Source organism: Amblyraja radiata, chromosome 2, assembly GCF_010909765.2.
Source record: "Amblyraja radiata isolate CabotCenter1 chromosome 2, sAmbRad1.1.pri, whole genome shotgun sequence".
Classification (NCBI taxonomy): domain Eukaryota; kingdom Metazoa; phylum Chordata; class Chondrichthyes; order Rajiformes; family Rajidae; genus Amblyraja; species Amblyraja radiata.
In genome coordinates this window covers 52,001,794-52,019,367 of record NC_045957.1, presented here as the reverse complement: position 1 = coordinate 52,019,367, position 17,574 = coordinate 52,001,794, and the positions used below count along the sequence as shown (strand labels likewise).

Here is a 17,574-nt window from a genome sequence, read left to right as displayed (position 1 = left end):
CTACGAAGGACGTACCATTTCCTAGGAAGAGAATTAAAAAAATTATGTACTTCCCTCCAAGGTAATTCCCCATTTGATCAATTATCCATTTGACCCAAATTAACTTGACCCGAAACTTCACCCATTCCTTCTCAAAAGATGCTGTATGACCTGCTGAGTTACTCCAGAATTTTGTGTCTAAGAGTCTGATGAAGGGTCTTGACCAGAAATGTCACCCATTCTTTCTCTCCAGAGATGCTGCCTGACTCAGAGTTACTCCAGCATTGTGTCTACTCTCGATTATTTGACATCTCAACAGTATACACCATAAATATACACAACATAACCCATTTACTCAGCTCTTTATTTCACGTTGTATCTAATTTACACTATCAGAATGTGTACATAACAATATTAAAAACAAGGAGTAAGCAATATCCATCTGCATATAAATATTAATACATAACCATATACTCATAATACAGATTGTGAAGTGATTTGTTACTAAATGTCATAAAGAATATTCCAAGCAAGTTTGTCACCATAATATTTTTTCAAATTTAATACAATAAAAAAGTCAACAAGAAGAATGAAGATTATGTTTTGGATGGGTACTACTGACAAAATTTTATGTTAACAGTCATCATATGCAGCATATTACATCAACTGTGAATTATCTTATATATTTATTGGGGTTAGTTACACGATTCAAGACTTAAAATGAATGCGGACTAATTTATAAAACATTAAATTAAAAAGTTCAATTTCAGCACAATCTGGAGGTATTATAAGTACTTTGAAGAATGTACCGTCTGCAGTTTTCATTGGGTTATTTCACGTGACAATTTTTTTTAAATGAAAATTTGTATGATTATAAAACTCTCCAATTCAACCCAGGCACAGCCTTGAAAATGTTTAAACATACTTAGAAGCAAATAAGGATTAGTTCCGATTAAAATATCAGCTCAGCAACCTTTATGTTATTGCAACATCTAATATTTCTTGCTCTCATCAACATATTCATCCTCCTACCTTCCCCTGCTTTCAGCAACAACTGGTAGGAAAGAAGATACAGAATTACCTGCAAAGCATTTATTCCGATGGAACTTATGGCAAACCTTTGAATTTTGGGCAAGGAATGTGGGTAAAAAATGAGAATGCAACAGTCATGTCTTCAATAAATTATTAGAATGTCAAACCCATAATAAAATTATAAAATAGCACACCACGCAAGAATTGAAATGTACATAGAAAAAGCTCAATTTGGATTTGGATTGTATTGTTCAAAGCCATGCATTGGAAACAAATTACTTCAAATTTACTTAGGCAGTCAGAAGTTCAATAGGTGGCGGCCTCAAAGGAATCCTTCCCAGGGTAAATTTCTTTGCTTCAAATTCTCGCAGGTCATCTGCTGAAAGTTCTGGTTGGGGTGTGTACAACACATCACTTCCACTAACTGAATGATTGCTTGCAGGGGTAATTTGCGGCTGAGGGACAGATGCGACAACTGCCCCGAAAACATTTGGTGACGTTGTAGTTGTTGCGGAGTTCCCAAAAGTATTACCTGTTGCCTTCACAGTGCTTCCAAATGCTGAGGCTGTAGGTGCACCAGTAACTGCTGAACTTCCCAAAGCACTGGAAGCTGTGAAGCTGCTTCCAAATGGTGCAGAAGTTCCAAACACAGAGACACCTGGGGTAGAACTGGTTGCAGAACTACCAAATACAGGCAATGGAGCCGTTGTTCCAGTAGGTGCCCCAAACTCAGGCCTGTTTCCAAAGACGGAAGCAGAAACAACAGGCTTGGTTCCAAACCCTGACGGTGGAGGGGCTGAAGAGGCTATTGCGTTTCCAAAGCCGACTGTTGCAACATTTTCTAATCCAGCACTGGGTTTGAAGCTAAATGTGTTGCTGTTTATGCTGGTAGATGTCAAACCTGTGGAAACTAACAAATCCAAGGCAGACATGTTGTTTTGTTAAACCACAAAATAAACATATCTGGCAAATTACATATAAACTTGAAGTAACTACATTTTAAACCCTATATGTGTTGTAAGCTTCAAACATAAAGTGAATGTGGCAAACCAAGCAAGACAGACACATTCTCAAATGTTTTAGAAGTTGTATTTATTTCACCTATACTTATTGCAGTTCATACGATTAATCTAATATACTTTCTTTAATAAATGGGTTAAATCATTCACAAGAGCAAACAATAGAAACATAAAATAAGTGTTGGAAGCAGAATTGACAATTAACATTGAGAAGAGAATCAGATTTCTTGGGTGAAAAAGGGGAGCCAACCAATTAACTCTGATGGTGAAAAATGCACAATTATACTGCTGTAAAATTCCAAACCTCTGCACCAAATTAAATTGTTTGTGCAAGTGCTACGAGCCTTTGTGTTACCGATGATTATAATTCTGGAACAATCTTCCGACCATATGTTTACTTCCACTTTAAACCCAACAATGATGCCCACACATTAGTGAGCCGCAGTGCCATTAGGCTAGTTTTACCTAATATTTGTGCAAAAACTCTTTAAAAAAAAAAAAGTGATTTTGAATAAAGAAAGACACTTAACATCCTAAAACTCTAATTAAAGCAGGTAACAGAAAAATTAACTTTGCGATGAAACGCTATACCTCAATACATGTGTCAAAAAACTAAACCTAAAACTAAGTTTTAAGTAGGAGCCTGTGAAATGACAATAAATACATGCTTGTCCAGAAGTGCAAAACATTAACCTTCTGAAGGATATACTCACCCGATGAGCCAAATGTTGAAGTTTGCATGCCACCAAAGCCCACTGATGGTTTTTGCTGGTTAGGCTGTCTCAATTCAGCACTCTGGAGAACAGGGGTAAGAAAACATGTCATACTTGTACAAGTATCCTAAATGAATTGATGAACTTGCAACAGAATTGCACCATGTTGAGGAACTGTTGGCAACATTTCCCATAACCAACAATTCACCCAATCAAAATTCATGAGGTATGATCACCCATACACAAAACCATGCTGACTATCCCTAATCAACCCATCTTTCCAAATGCCTGTGCATCATATCCCTCAGAATCCCCTCCAGTAACTTTCTCACCACAGATGTTCAGACTTAATGGTCTATAGTTCAGCTATTTTTCATTGAGCCCTTCTTAAATGGCAACCAGATTTCTACTGTGTAGAAATTAGAGCTGACAAGGTAAATATTGCAAATCAAATTAATTAAAACATGGCAAATGACTTGCACATATCAACTAATCACCTCCCTTCCATGTGCTCTTAAAAGTAAGTTTTAATTATTTAATTTGATTTGCAATATTTACCTTGTCAGCTCTAATTTTTGCATTTGTGCCAAGTAGACACTCTCATGCTCAGCAACAGAGGGGAGGGTCTTTTAGAAAACATAGAAAAATAGGTGCAGGAGTAGGCCATTCGGCCCTTCGAGCCAGCACCGCCATTCAATATGATCATTGCTGATAATCTATAATCAGTACCCCATTCCTGCTTTTCCCCCCCATATCCCTCGATTCCTTTAGCCCAAGAGCTAAATCTAACTCCTTCTTGAAAACATCCAGTGAATTGGCCTCCACTGCTTTCTGTGGCAGAGAATTCCACAGATTCACAACTCTCTGGGTGAAAAAGGTTTTCCTCATCTCAGTCCTAAATGGCCTACACCTTATTCTTAAACTGTGACACCTGGTTCTGGACTCCCCCAACATCGGGAACATTTTTCCTGTATCTAGCCCGTCCAATCATTTAAGAATTGTATATGTTTCTATGAGATCTCCTCACATCTAAATTCCAGTGAATACAAGCCCAGTCGACCCATTCTTTCATCATATGTCAGTCACACCATCCTGGGAATTAACCTGGTTGTGCAACTACTGAGAATATGTAATGCAGATTGAATTTATGTATGTCACAAATGAGTTGTTCATGAGCAGTCCAATCAAAGGAAAAATAGAAAAGGAAACATGGTATTTGGTGAGAGATATTAAACCAAGGAAAAACAAAAATATTCAGAGACTTCAGGCCGTATGTCAAATTTCAGTCGCATGTAAGTATTTGACTTAATTAAGACAATATATGCCACTAAGAATTCACTTAGACTTGAAACAATCCTCTATCATTCTCTGGCATATCTTGCAGTAGCTGGGGATAAGCAATATGCCTTCGAATGAATAGTCTGTCACAGAGATACTTTTAAAACAAAGATTGTGATGATCAGGCAAATGTGTATAGCAGGTTTTTGATAATTATTTTAGTGCCCTGTCTAAAGCCAGTTGTGTTTCAAGTTACTAAACAGATGGTGGATGCCAACAACCCCACCAGAACTCTTACTGTAAATGTAACTGCAACAAATAATGTACTACTTTCCCAGGTAATTATTTTCCAACAAGAACTAATTTTACCATTGACACTCTTGCAGAAGAATTTGGCTTCTTCAGTTCAAGCATCCTGTTTCTATGTTGATTTGATAATTGTGCAATGGAGTCAACCTAAATGAAAATATGGCAAATTAAAGGACAAGTTAGTAATAAATACAAGCATGACTGTCTAATGAAATCAGTTTACAACTAATTTTTGATTCAGTGACAGCACAAGATCTACTGGTAACAAAGTTATCTTTCTTATATAGCAGCAGTATGGTAAATGCCATATACATAGATAAAGAAAAAGGTGCAGGAACCCTCACCAGGTCTGACAAAGGAACTAGCACCTGAAACTTTAACTGTTTCTTATTCTACAGATTCTGCTGACCCAAGTGTTTCCAGCATTTTGATTTTAATTTGATTTCTGCAGTTTAAAAAAAACAAAAAACAAACAATTGTACAGCTATTGGGATTTTGGAAAGTCCAAAGCAAACAGTTACGAGAATAAAGTCTGGACAACCAGTCACCTCACTGAAATCAGGGGGCAATTGTCACAACTTTGCCCTCTCCTAAAATCACTGCTAATACAATATTCTTTCAGTTATTTTTCATGCGGTAGCCATTCAGACTTAGGTTTACAGTCCCAATTGTTAAAAATGTTTTAATGGTGCCTAGGTTTTAACTTGCTACTTCCCGCTGTTGGGATTTTCAATTTTAATACTACTAAATCACATGCCCAGAGTTCCTTCAATTCATCAGACACATTTCAGAAATTAATTTTCTCCACAATTTCAGTTACCACCATATTTATAAATAAGTTTCAATATCACCATCATTACCATTGCAGGTGTAAATTAATATACTGTGGCGGTCCCTGGGGAGTAGGCCACTCCTTGGATCATCCCCCTCGCCGATTGAGGGACAGGGGCGTTGGTCTGCCACGGGGTTTCCTGACGACTCCCGAGGGGTAGAGATAAGGGTGTCGTGTGTGTGTGTTCTCGGACTGTTGGAATTAAAAAGCTTCTTTTGAATCCGCCTGGCGTCCGGTCTTTTCCTGACCTTGACCAGGCCACTACACTGGTGACCCCGCGTCGTTCATCACGCATCGTGATGGATAATAACGCTGTTGCGTTGAAGCTCCCAACGCTGTGGACCTAAGAACCCGAAACCTGGTTCCAGCTGGCAGAGGCACAGTTTGCTGTGAGAGGTATCACGCAGGATGAGACTAAGTATTATTACGTGGTTGGCTCGCTTGACCAACTAACTGCGAGGCGAGTTAAGCCTTTCCTCAGGGCCCCCCCGGTAACAAACAAATATACTGGCCTTAAAGCATTTCTCATCAGGAGGTTTGGCCTGGGAGACGCCGAGCGGGCAGCTCGCATTTTCAGAATGGACGGCCTGGGCGACCGCCGGCCGTCTGCCCTCCTGGAAGACATGCTCACCCTAATGGGGGACCATGAGCCGTGCTTTCTGTTTAAATATGCCTACCTGCAGCAGCTGCCTCCCGACATTCGCATGCAGCTCGCCAGGGATCCGTTTACCGACATGCAGGCGCTGGGTGAACAAGCCGACGAGCTGTGGAATTCTCACCATTGTGGACCGCTTCACGCGGTGGCCTGAAGCCATTCCGCTACAGAATTCCACAACAACCACCTGTGCTCGAGCATTGTTGGCGCACTGGATCGCCCGGTTCGGTGTTCCACTGGACATAACTTCCGACCGGGGGCCTCAGTTCACGTCAGAGCTGTGGTCGGCCATGGCACGCCTCCTGGGTGTTCGTCTGCACCACACGACGGCGTACCACCCGCAGTCGAACGGCCTAGTGGAGCGGTTTCACCGACAGCTTAAGGGTGCCCTGAGGGCGCGGCTCACTGACCCAGACTGGGTAGACGCTCTACCGTGGGTTTTGCTGGGGATACGCACCGTACCCAAGGAGGACTTGGCCTCCTCCTCCGCCGAGTTGGTGTATGGGTCTCCATTAACGGTGCCTGGGGAGTTCATCCCGCCGGCACGTGGCCAGGTGGAGCAGCCTTCGGACGCTCTGCAACGTCTTCGGCAGACGGTGGGCAAGCTGGCGCCGGTGCCCACTTCTCGTCATGGGTCCTTCCGTCCGCACGTTCCCTCTGCTCTGGAGGACTGCCAGTTTGTTTTTCTGCGCAGGGATGCACATCGGACACCTCTACAGCGGCCGTACGAAGATCCCTTCCGGGTCTTGGAACATGGCTCGTCGACGTTCGTCCTGGACATGGGGGGTCGGCGTGAGACTGTTTCAGTTGCGCGGTTGAAGCCAGCACATATTGATATCGATCGGCCGGCACTGGTAGCGCTGCCCCGTAAGCGAGGGCGGCTTCAGTCTAGGGTACCTCCTCCTCTGGCTACTTCGTCCCCCGCACTTGTTGACCAGGCGCCTGTTCCGGGGCCGAGCGTTGTGTGCACCCGGGCTGGCCGCCGTGTACGCCCTCCTGTCCGATTCATACCTCGGGTACTTGGGGGGGGGGGGGGGGTCCTGTGGCGGTCCCTGGGGAGTAGGCCACTCCTTGGATCATCCCCCTCGCAGATTGAGGGACAGGGGCGTTGGTCTGCCACGGGGTTTCCTGACGACTCCCGAGGGGTAGAGATAAGGGTGTCGTGTGTGTGTGTTCTCGGACTGTTGGAATTAAAAAGCTTCTTTTGAATCCGCCTGGCGTCCGGTCTTCTCCTGACCTTGACCAGGCCACTACAACACCTCAAAACATTTCACGCCATTCTAAAAATATTCAGCACGTCACTGCAAAGGTTTGCAAGCCATTTAATAATCAGAACATTCCCTAACAAAGTTAAAAAAGTAAAAACCGACCCCATTCATGTTGCTCATGAAAACTCAAATTACTTAGGTCTAATTATTAATCATTCATATTGTGGTGACTTGGAGAGTCACGATTCAGAAGGCATATCCGCTTAATTGAAACACAAACATCTTTCAAAATGTACGATTATATGGTGTAGAATTATTTTAATTTGCAATGTTCCACTCCCAGTCACTTGAGGTCACATCACCTAGGATAGTGAAGCGTCACCACTGCATCCATTGTCATCATTCTACTCAATACTTTGCTGCATCATATTCCAATTGGAAGCTGAAGCAAGTTAGCTATGTAAAGATCAATATGCTAACAGCTGGAATTACATTGCAATTCATAAGATTCACTATGGCAGGATGATTTGAGCTAACATAATTAAAATGAGTCTAAATTATTTTATATAGACTAATAACGGTGGGGGGGGGGGGGGGGGGGGGGGGGCAATTATAAAATTCTAATTATTCCAAGCCCCTGTAAACCCTGAATATGTAATTAAATTAAGGTATTAGAGTTTCTAATGGCACAGATGATTCAAAAGGTGAACAAATATATGTCAGGAAACTACCAACTCCATTGGCCATTTGAGAATTACATTGAGATTTAAAGTGTGCGACTTGATATATTTATTGCAAACTCAAAAGTTTATTAATAGTTAGTTCTGTTCTCTGAGTTTTGGTTACTATTTTAACCAAGATAGAACAACTCGGATGAGCTAAACTGATAAAATATAATTATGCTTCCACTTCAATATCCTAAAAAACAGTTCTTACATAGTGCTGTAAATTGCCTCCTGCCCTACTGTTATAATATTCCTGTCGAAGTTCTTCAGGGGAGATGTCCACAAGACCTACAAAAGAATAAAACACATAATAAACCAACACTGCTCAATTATATAACCACTTTAATGTCTCTACATACGCTAAGAGTATTAAGACCATTGAAATCCTTAATCCCTTCCTAAACCCCTTAACTTAGTTACAAAGAATACAATGAAGGCGAAACTGAAGCACAAAATGAGAACACATTACATAAACCAATTTCACAAAAACAGAAATAAAATCATACCTGAAACACAGGCATACTCTTTGGCCACAGAATAACAGGAGAATAACCACTGGCCAGTGGATTCCCATGCTTCAATGTCTTTTCTTACAATTTCCCTGAAATAAAGATAAAACAATATTACACATAATGTTTATTCATAAATTATTAGTACTTAGCAGGCAGTGAATTTTAAATAAAATTGCTATTTCCTGCCTGGCAAACATGCAAGGCCCATGTTCAAAAAAGAAACTGCAGAATGCAGTCATTAAATAGATAAAATCATTGCAGGCCGAGAAGAGATTACACAGGTAAGGAGGGATAAGACCAGGAAGGGATATGAAATTAAAAGAATTGATCAAACACTAGACACTGCTTTAAGTGGAATTGAAAAAACATTCCCAAGAAAGATTCAAGATAGTTTATTGTCATGTGTCCCAGATAGGACAATGAAATTCTTGCTTTGCTTCAGCACAACAGAATATAGAAGGCAATAATACAGAACAGATCAGTGTGTCCATATACCATTGTATAAATATATACACACATGAATAAATAAAACAGATAAAGTGCAAATAACCAGATAATGGGCTATTAATGTTCAGAGTTTTGTTCAATAACCTGATGGCTGTGGGGAAGCAGCTGTTTCTGAACCTGGATGTTGCAGTCTTCAGGCTCCTGTACCTTCTACCTGAAGGTAGCGGGGAGATGAGTGTGTGGCCAGGATGATGTGGGTCCTTGATGATGCTGCCAGACTTTTTGAGGAAGCCACAGCGATTGACCTACCATCGAGGGGATCTGAGCCGATGATGGACTGGGCAATGTTTGCTACCTTTTGTAGTCTTTTTCACTCCTGGGCACTGAAGTTACCGAACCAAGCCACGATGCAACCGGTCAGCATGCTCTCTACTGTGCACCTGTAGAAGTTAGAGAGAGTCTTCCTTGACATACCGACTCTCCGTAATCTTCTCAGGAAGTAGAGGTGCTGATGTGCTTTCTTTATAATAGCATCAGTGTTCTCGGACCAGGAGAGATCTTTAGAGACGTGCACGCTCAGGAATTTGAAGCACTTGACCCTTTCCACCATCGACCCGTTGATATAAACGGGACTGTGGGTCCCCATCCTACCCCTTCCAAAGTCCACAATCAGTTCCTTGGTTTTGCTGGTGTTGAGGGCCAGGTTATTGTGCTGGCACCATTTGATCAGTCGGTCGATCTCACTTCTATACTCTGACTCGTCCCCATCAGTGATACGCCCCACAACAGTGGTGTCGTCAGCGAACTTGATGATGGAGTTTGCACTATGACCGGCTACGCAGTCATGAGTATAGAGTGAGTACAGCAGGGGGCTGAGCACGCAGCCTTGAGGTGCTCCCGTGCTGATTGTTATCGAGGCCGACACATTTCCACCAATTCGAACAGTCTGTGAATGAGGAAGTCGAGGATCCAATTGCAGAGGGATGCGCAGAGACCCACTTCTGAGAGTTTGGTAACCAGCTTGGAGGGGATGATTATATTAATGCCGAGCTGTAATCAATGAATAACAGCCTGACATATAAGTTTTTGTTGTCCAAGTGGTCCAGAGCGGAGTGGAGAGCCAGCAAGATTGCATCCAGTGTTGATCTGTTGTGGCGGTAAGCAAACTACAGTGGGTCCAGGTTTTTCTCGAGGTAAGAGTTCATTTGCGCCATGATCAACCTCTCGAAGCACTTCATCACCACCAACGTTAGTGCCACTGGTCGATAGTCGTTGAGGCACATCACCTTGCTCTTCTTGGGCACCGGTATTATTGATGCCCTTTTAAAGCAGGTGGGAGCCTCGGACCGCAGAAGTGAGAGGTTGAAAATGTCCGTAAAAACTACAGCCAGTTGGTCCGCACAGGTTTTTAGAACACGACCTAGTGCAAGACTGTGCAAATTTGGATGAGAACCAGAGTTTTAGATAAACTCAAGATTATATGGAATGCAGAATGAAAGGTTGTTTCAGCGAACAACAAGTTACAGAAATGTCACTAAAAAGTGGGACTGAAGAATATGGACAGATTTGGATTGCCAGTGATCAAATAGCACAGTAACACTCAAAATTGCAAAGCATTCGCTCCTTTGTGGTGCACAAGGATGCTAGGCATCGTGAAACAGCATACCAGCTGAATGCCTTCAGAAATTAGACAAGCAAAAAAAAATCAGCTAAGGAAACATATAGGATTTTTAAACAACTGAAAACAAAATACATTGTTTCGATTAGTGATACAGCGCGGAAACAGGCCCATCGGCCCACACTGACCAACGATCCCCGCACATTAACACACACTAGGGACAATTTACACTTATACCCGCAGTCGTAATCAAACCCAGATTTCTGGCGCTGCAAGCGCTGTAAGGCAGCAACTCTCCCGCTGCCCCACCGTGCTGCCCGCTTTACATTTTTTATTAAATGATCAACAGAAAGTCTGTTTTGGTATTTAATCATTAGGAGTTAAATAAGCAAAAAACAATTGCTGGAGGAACTCATTAGGTCAGGCAGTATTTGTGGAGCGAATGGACAGACGACATTTCGGGACAGGACCCACCTTCACACTGATCAGTCTGTCCATTCCCTCCACAAATGCTGCCTGACCCAGAGTTCCTCCAGCACTCTTTTTTTGCTCAAGGTTCTGGGTATCTGCAGTTACTTGCGTCTCCAGGAGTTAAATATGGTGCAGCTGAGTTGTTTCTAACTATTTTAGATTAAGCACAAAACATGTGTGCACCATTGAAGGGTTGACAATGTTGCACATTGGAATAACATGGACCAATTCAATGTCTCTCACCAGTGATAGACACAAAATGCTGGAGTAACTCAGCGGGTCAGACAGCATCTCTGGAGAAAAGGAATAGGTGACATTTCGGGCCGAGGCCCTTCTTTGTACAGTTAGTGCATAAAACCAATGATCACACTCACAGTATGTTTTCCTGATCACATTCTTGATTATCATTGGAGAGAGTTGTAAATCTGTTCTGTATAAAGCTTCCAGAATTTGCAACTGCTTTCTTCCCAGCATCTGTGTTACCAAATCCTCTTCGGTCGACATCCCTGCCAGGGTTTACCCACGTTGTCGATTTGGAGAAAGTTGATGGTTGAATGTATCTGGATTGGGGTTTCTGGAACTGATTTCCCCAGCCTCCTCTGTTGTTACTGTAAGCTTAAACAGACAGCCATTTATGTGCCAACTTCAGCATCAATAGCTGTTACATTTTAAAATGTACTGATGTATTTTCTAATTATAAAATACATAAGGCTTATTTAAGTTTGACTACTGAATGTAGCATCTCAATATCCCAAAAGACCCATAATTTAACCAACCTGTGTATCAATGAGCTACACTTTCATTTTAGAAAAAGTTACACCTTTGTAAAATAGGATTGTTGACAAAAAACATTTGCTATATGTACAATAATCCATTACAAAAAACTTCATTCTTTTAAATTAAATTTTAAAATGCCACGAACCCATTAAAGACAGAGCAATTGTATGTGAAAACATAATTTAACATTGAAGCATAATGGATTCATGCAGCTCCCTGTAACACTAAAATACCATAGGAATATAGATCCTTCCACCTCTAAAATATTTCTCTACTTTGACCAATATTTAAAACAATTTCAAGCACAATCCATTATAGCAACAATATACTCTAGTACATCAATGCATGTCTCAGTATCTCATCCCAGTGTACTGGAAAACTGTTGATGATTTGAATTTATTTATTTCTGTTTATCATGAACAGACAAACCGCTTGTAATGAGGGCAGCATTCTTAGTTTAGTCTAGTTTAGATACAGCACGGAAACAGGCCCTTTGGCCTACTGAGTCCATACCGACCAGTGATCCCCGCACATTAACACTATCACTAGGGACAATTTACAAATATACCAAGCCAATTATTCTACATACATGTATGTCTTTGGAGTATGGGAAACCTCACCCGGCCCGGACACGGAAAGGATTGACAGATTGATAGCTCTTTCTCGATTCTGTGGGTGGTGGTGCATGGCCGTTCTTAGTTGGTGGAGCGATTTGTCTGGTTAATTCCGATAACGAACGAGACTCCCACATGCTAAATAGTTACGCGACCCCCGAGTGTATTTGATGAATACACATAACTGTTCTATTAATACAAGACATAATTTAATTCAATTCAAATTATTACATAGACTATATTATTCAAAAACGAGGTTGAATAAATTTTATCCAAACGTCTCTCCCAGATGCGATAAATGTTTGTTTCAAAACGCTAATTTAACACATTCATTTGTAGGATGTACAAAGTTGAATACATTTTGGAGTGATATATTTGATATATTTACAAAGCTCTTCAAGTCAAGAATAGAACCCAAAATGGAATGGATTATATTTGGAATAATAGGAGAAGATACCAATTTAAATAAAGACCAAAATGTTTTTTTTAATTATGGGTTAATAATTGGAAAGAAATTGATACTTAAATTTTGGAAAAATACAACCATACCAACTGTTAAAATGTGGATTAGGAATATGATGGACATAGCACGCCTTGAAGAAATGAGACTCCGACTAATAGATAAATATGACCAATTCTTAAGGAGTTGGTCTCCTTTCATCGACTTTTTGGAATCATGTGATGCAGCGGTACCATAAGGATTGCTGATTTCAGTTCATGACGTGGATAGATCTACAACTCCGAATATAGATTTGAAAAATTCTCTTTTAAGGGGCCTTTTCTTCTATTTCTACTTTCCACCTTTTCTTTTTTATTTTATTTTTTTATTTTTATTTTTTATATCCACACTTCACATTTTTCTACTCTCTACCATCTATTTTTCCACTCTTTCCCCTTTCTATTGTTTTCTTTTTCTTGTCTTGCCTACTCATAACATAAAACTAGAGGTTGTACATAGAATGGATTACGGTATGACATAGTTAGCACCTAAAATTAGGTGCCACTGTATTGTTTTGTATTGTATTAACTTCTAATAAAATAAACAAAAAAAGAGGGCAGCATTCTTAGTTTAGTCTAGTTTAGATACAGCACGGAAACAGGCCCTTTGGCCTACTGAGTCCATACCGACCAGTGATCCCTGCACATTAACACTATCACTAGGGACAATTTACAAATATACCAAGCCAATTATTCTACATACATGTATGTCTTTGGAGTATGGGAGAGAACCGAAGATCTCGGAGAAAACCCCACGCGAACAAACAAACTCTGTACAGACAGTACCCGTAGTCGGGATCCAACCCGGATCTCCGGCACTGTAAGCCTTGTAAGGCAGCAACTCCATCTGTGAAGAAGCACGCTGAAGAACCGTGCCGCTCACTTCTTACTGAAAGATACATCTTGTAAATTAGGAGTAGCAACACACGACTCTTAAGAGATTGCTCCGCCATTTAATATGATCATGTCTGGTCTGATCTGCATCCCGTCTCAAATCTACATTCCTATCTATATGTGGTAATCTGTCACCACCTTGCACATCAAGAGTCTTGCATCTACCTTAAAACAATATTCAAAGACTCTTGTATTGTGGAAGCAGAGTTCAAAATGCACGACTCTCTAATTCTTCTTCTCATCTTTATAAAAAGGCAATAGGTTTAAAAAAAAGTGACTATACTTGCCCCGGAAGCATGTAAATCCTCTCCACAAACACCCTGCTAAGACACCTCAAGATCACATGTTTCAATCTGGTATCCTCTCACTCTTCTGAAATTCAGTGGATACAAGACTAACTTGCCTAAACCTTCCTCATAAGACAACCCACTCATTAAAGTATTAATCTAGTAAACATTTACTGAACTATTTCACTGCATTAATGTTTTTTTCTTAAGTAATATTGATTATTGTACAAACCACACCAGATGTGCTCACCACCGATCTATATCAGTGAAACAGAGGTTCCCCACTTTTATATGAATATATCCTTCCAGATCCGTCCTGTTGTCTCGGGTTTGCCTGCTTGGTCTCCTCGGTATTCCTATTCTGCAAGAATATACAATGGTGTACATCTCCTTTCATCTCAAGGCAGTCGCCCTTCTTTCTCATGACCTTATATGATCTGGGATATGTTGTCCAGCGAGTACTGTCGCTATTGCCTCATGTCACTTCTGATGTTAGCCTGATTGGTCTTCAAGTGTTTTGTCTGCTTCGGACGACCACTTGCCATTCTCCCACACTTCTGTTTGCACCCTGGCTCTCGCAAATTTTCCAATCAGGATAAGAATGCATCTGCACAAATCTCTAGATAGTTTTCCTCATCATTCCTTTTGGCAATTGCAGAAGAGGAGCACTGACTTAGCCTTCGTCAGCAGATTCTTGGATCCCTTCAAAACATTCTTTGCTTATCCACTATTTTATGTAAAGCCAGATGTTGTAATCCGATGATCAATCCTGGAGAAACTCACAACCTTGTCTGTTAAGAAGTGCAGCCAATTAGCAACTCAGCAATGTCATATCTGGCCAACCCCCCATAATCTTGTGAATGACAGTCAATGAAGGGTTCCCCAATTCAATCTGACAGATATTTGAAAAATGAGCCATCGTCAACTACCCTTCAACATAATGCATATCGGACCAGTTCTGCTGAGGGTCACCCTCGGCCTTTATAACATTCAAATGTTTCCTTTGGTTGCCTCCCTTTAGAGACCTTGGTTATCTGCACATAGTCCCCAGAATTCCTGCTAACTCAGGCCATCAAATACTCCCCTTTACTCAGCAAAGTTATACTCTCCCCTGACTCTTAGTCTGAAGAAGGGTCTCGATCCGAAACATCACCTATTCCTTTTCTCCAGAGATGCTGCATGACCCACTGAGTTACTCCAGTAATTTGCATCAATCTTCAGTGAAAACTAGCATCTGCAGTTCCTTCCAACACATTTTAGCAAACCTCTTCCGCACCTTCTCAAAAGTCTCACATTCTTCCTGTAATGGGGTGAACAGAACTGCAAACTACACTCCAAATGTGGCCTAACCAATGTCCTAGAAAGTTGCACCATAACTTCCTGACTCTTATACTCAATACTCCTTGAGGGGCAGCACAGTGACGCAGCTGGTAAAGCAGCTGCCTCACAGCACAAGAGACCCCGATTCGATCCTGACTTTAGGTGCTGCCTGTGTGGGGTTTGCACGTTCTCCCTGAGAACGGATGGGTTTCCTCTGGGTGCTCCGGTTTTCTCCCACAACCCAAAGACATGCGGGTTTGTAGGTTAATTGGCATCTGTAAAATTGCCCCGAGTGTGTAGGGCATGGATGAGAAAGTGTCGTCGTGTGAACAGGTGATCGATGGTTGGCATGTACTTGGTGGGCAGTAGGGCGTTTTCATGCTGTAGCTTTCAATCAATCATTGCCCTGACCAATGAAGACAAAGCATATCATATTTCTTCTCTAGTATTCTATCTACTTGTGTTGCCGCTTTCAGCGAGTTATGGAAATGGATTCCCTTTATAGACACATCTTATCTGCTCAAGTTCAAACAAATGCCTCAAAACTCATTGGCCGGCAGCATAGTCTACAGGAAGACAATGATCCCAAACATACTGCTACAAAGCAACAAAGGAGTGTTTCAATTCAAAAAATTGAGTGGCCAAATCAATCACCTGATCTGAACCCAATTGAGCATGCCTTTTATATGCTGAAGAGAAAACTGATGGGGGATTAGCCCCCAATACAATCATAAGCTAAGGATGGCTGCGATACATGCCTGGCGGAGCATCACCAGAGAACATACCCAGCAACTGGTGATGTCCATAAATCGCAGACGTCAAGCAGACATAGCAAGCAAAGGATATGCAACACAATACTCAACATGACTACTTTCATTACATGATATTGCTTTGTCCCAAACATTATGTCCCAAACATTATGGTGCCCTGAAATGGGGAGGGCTATGTATAAACACTGCCGGAATTTCTACATGGTGAAACCAAAATGTATAAAAATGGCCTTATTAAAATCTGACAATGTGCACATGTGATTTTTTTCTATTACAAATCTCAAATTGTGGAGTACAGAGGCAGATAAATAAATGATGGATCTTTGTCCCAAACATTATGGAGGGCACTGTAGGCAAGCCAGTTCTGAATCCATACGACAAAGGCACTATGAATATCATTCATCATAATCTGCTGGACCAGCTTACTATGGGAAACTTTATCAAATGCCTTACTAAAATCCACTTGGACACCATCCACCACCCTACCCTCATCAATCAATTTCGCACATCATTAGAAAATCTCACTCAAGTTAATACGTCATGACCTGCCATGTACCAAGCCATGATGACTGTCCCCAATTAACCAGTCTCTTACAAATGGGAGTAAGCCCTGTCCTGAAGACTCCTCTCCAATAGCCTCACTATCGCTGATGTGAGCCTCACCAGCCTGGATTCTCTCTACTTCCCTTCTTAAACAAACATTAGCTGCTCTCCAGTCCTCTGGAACCTAATTGCTGTGCCTATCCCATTCAAGTATTTTATAAAAACAGACAATAATAGTGCAAAAAGACATGCTCGGAGCTGGCTTTCTCTGCTGATTTAACAGAGCCAGTGTCCACCTTCGCCCATCCTCCGCTGCCCCATCCCCACCCCGGTTCCCGCGCACTCGGACCCGCCTCTCCCCTCACCTCCGCTCTGCTGCTGCTCACGCCCCCCGCCGCCGCCGCCACCGCCGCCGCCCCGCGGGTGCTCGTTCCAGCAGTTGGCGCCGAAGCGGCAGCGTCCCTCCAGGAAGTACTTGCAGATCGGCATTGTTGGTGCGCTCTCCCACGGCAGCCTCTGTGACGTTACCGCAGCCTCTGTGACCAAAGATCTTTGACTGTGACGTTACCGCACCCTCTGTGACGTTACCGCAGCCAGCGCCGGCAGGTCAGGAGCCGGCGGCCGCCGATGGACAAGCCCGGGCCCGGAGTCTGTTAAAAGCTGCAAGTTAACAACGCCCAGTCGGGATCGTCAGTATTTAATTACGTGTAATTGAACTACAAATGCTGTGGGTACGATCGTGAAATTTCCGATCCGACACAATTTATACTTGGCGAGCTTGCGTGTCACAAGGAGAAATGTAAGCGACCGTTCGACGTGCGTCAACCGTCGTTGTCCGTGGCGTCTCTTAATGACGTCAGGCAGGTATCTGGCGCCGATTGTGAGCGAGGCGAGGGGGCGGGGCCCATTTTGACGGGTGGAGCAAACAAAGATCATAGAGCTCGATAATCTTTGGTAGCAACATTTTGAATGGGCTGTGGATGGGCGGGATTTGATTGTGTAGGAAGGAGCTGCCGATGCTGGTTTACACCGAGGCATAAAAGCTGGACTAACTCAGCGGATCAGCGGTTTTT

At 42.1% G+C, this 17,574-nt stretch overlaps 1 protein-coding gene across 2 annotated transcripts; it reads right to left on the bottom strand.

Moving 5' to 3' along the window:
- Positions 1-325: 325 nt before the first annotated feature.
- On the bottom strand, positions 326-17,374 carry nup42 (nucleoporin 42). Of its 2 annotated transcripts, XM_033046350.1 has the most exons (8): positions 17,057-17,374; positions 16,867-17,016; positions 11,173-11,413; positions 8,257-8,351; positions 7,962-8,038; positions 4,391-4,477; positions 2,744-2,825; positions 326-1,921 (listed from the first exon to the last, which is right to left on the bottom strand). In XM_033046350.1, the coding sequence occupies exons 2-8, from the start codon at positions 16,988-16,990 to the stop codon at positions 1,302-1,304; spliced, it is 1,326 nt and encodes a 441-aa protein (XP_032902241.1). In that variant the 5' UTR covers positions 16,991-17,016; positions 17,057-17,374; the 3' UTR covers positions 326-1,301. The 2 variants fall into 2 exon arrangements, with proteins under 2 accessions (XP_032902241.1, XP_032902230.1); XM_033046339.1 differs by having other exon boundaries at positions 16,867-17,374.
- Positions 17,375-17,574: the final 200 nt, after the last annotated feature.

Excerpts from the sequence above, each read along its gene's own strand:
- nup42 (XM_033046339.1), bottom strand. The coding sequence starts at position 16,990 with ATGCCGATCTGCAAGTACTTCCTGGAGGGACGCTGCCGCTTCGGCGCC. Across the intron at positions 2,826-4,390 it reads CTTCTGCAAGAGTGTCAATG|AGTGCTGAATTGAGACAGCC; the intron begins GTAAAATTAGTT and ends CCTGTTCTCCAG. Across the intron at positions 1,922-2,743 it reads TTCAACATTTGGCTCATCGG|TTTCCACAGGTTTGACATCT; the intron begins GTGAGTATATCC and ends TGGATTTGTTAG.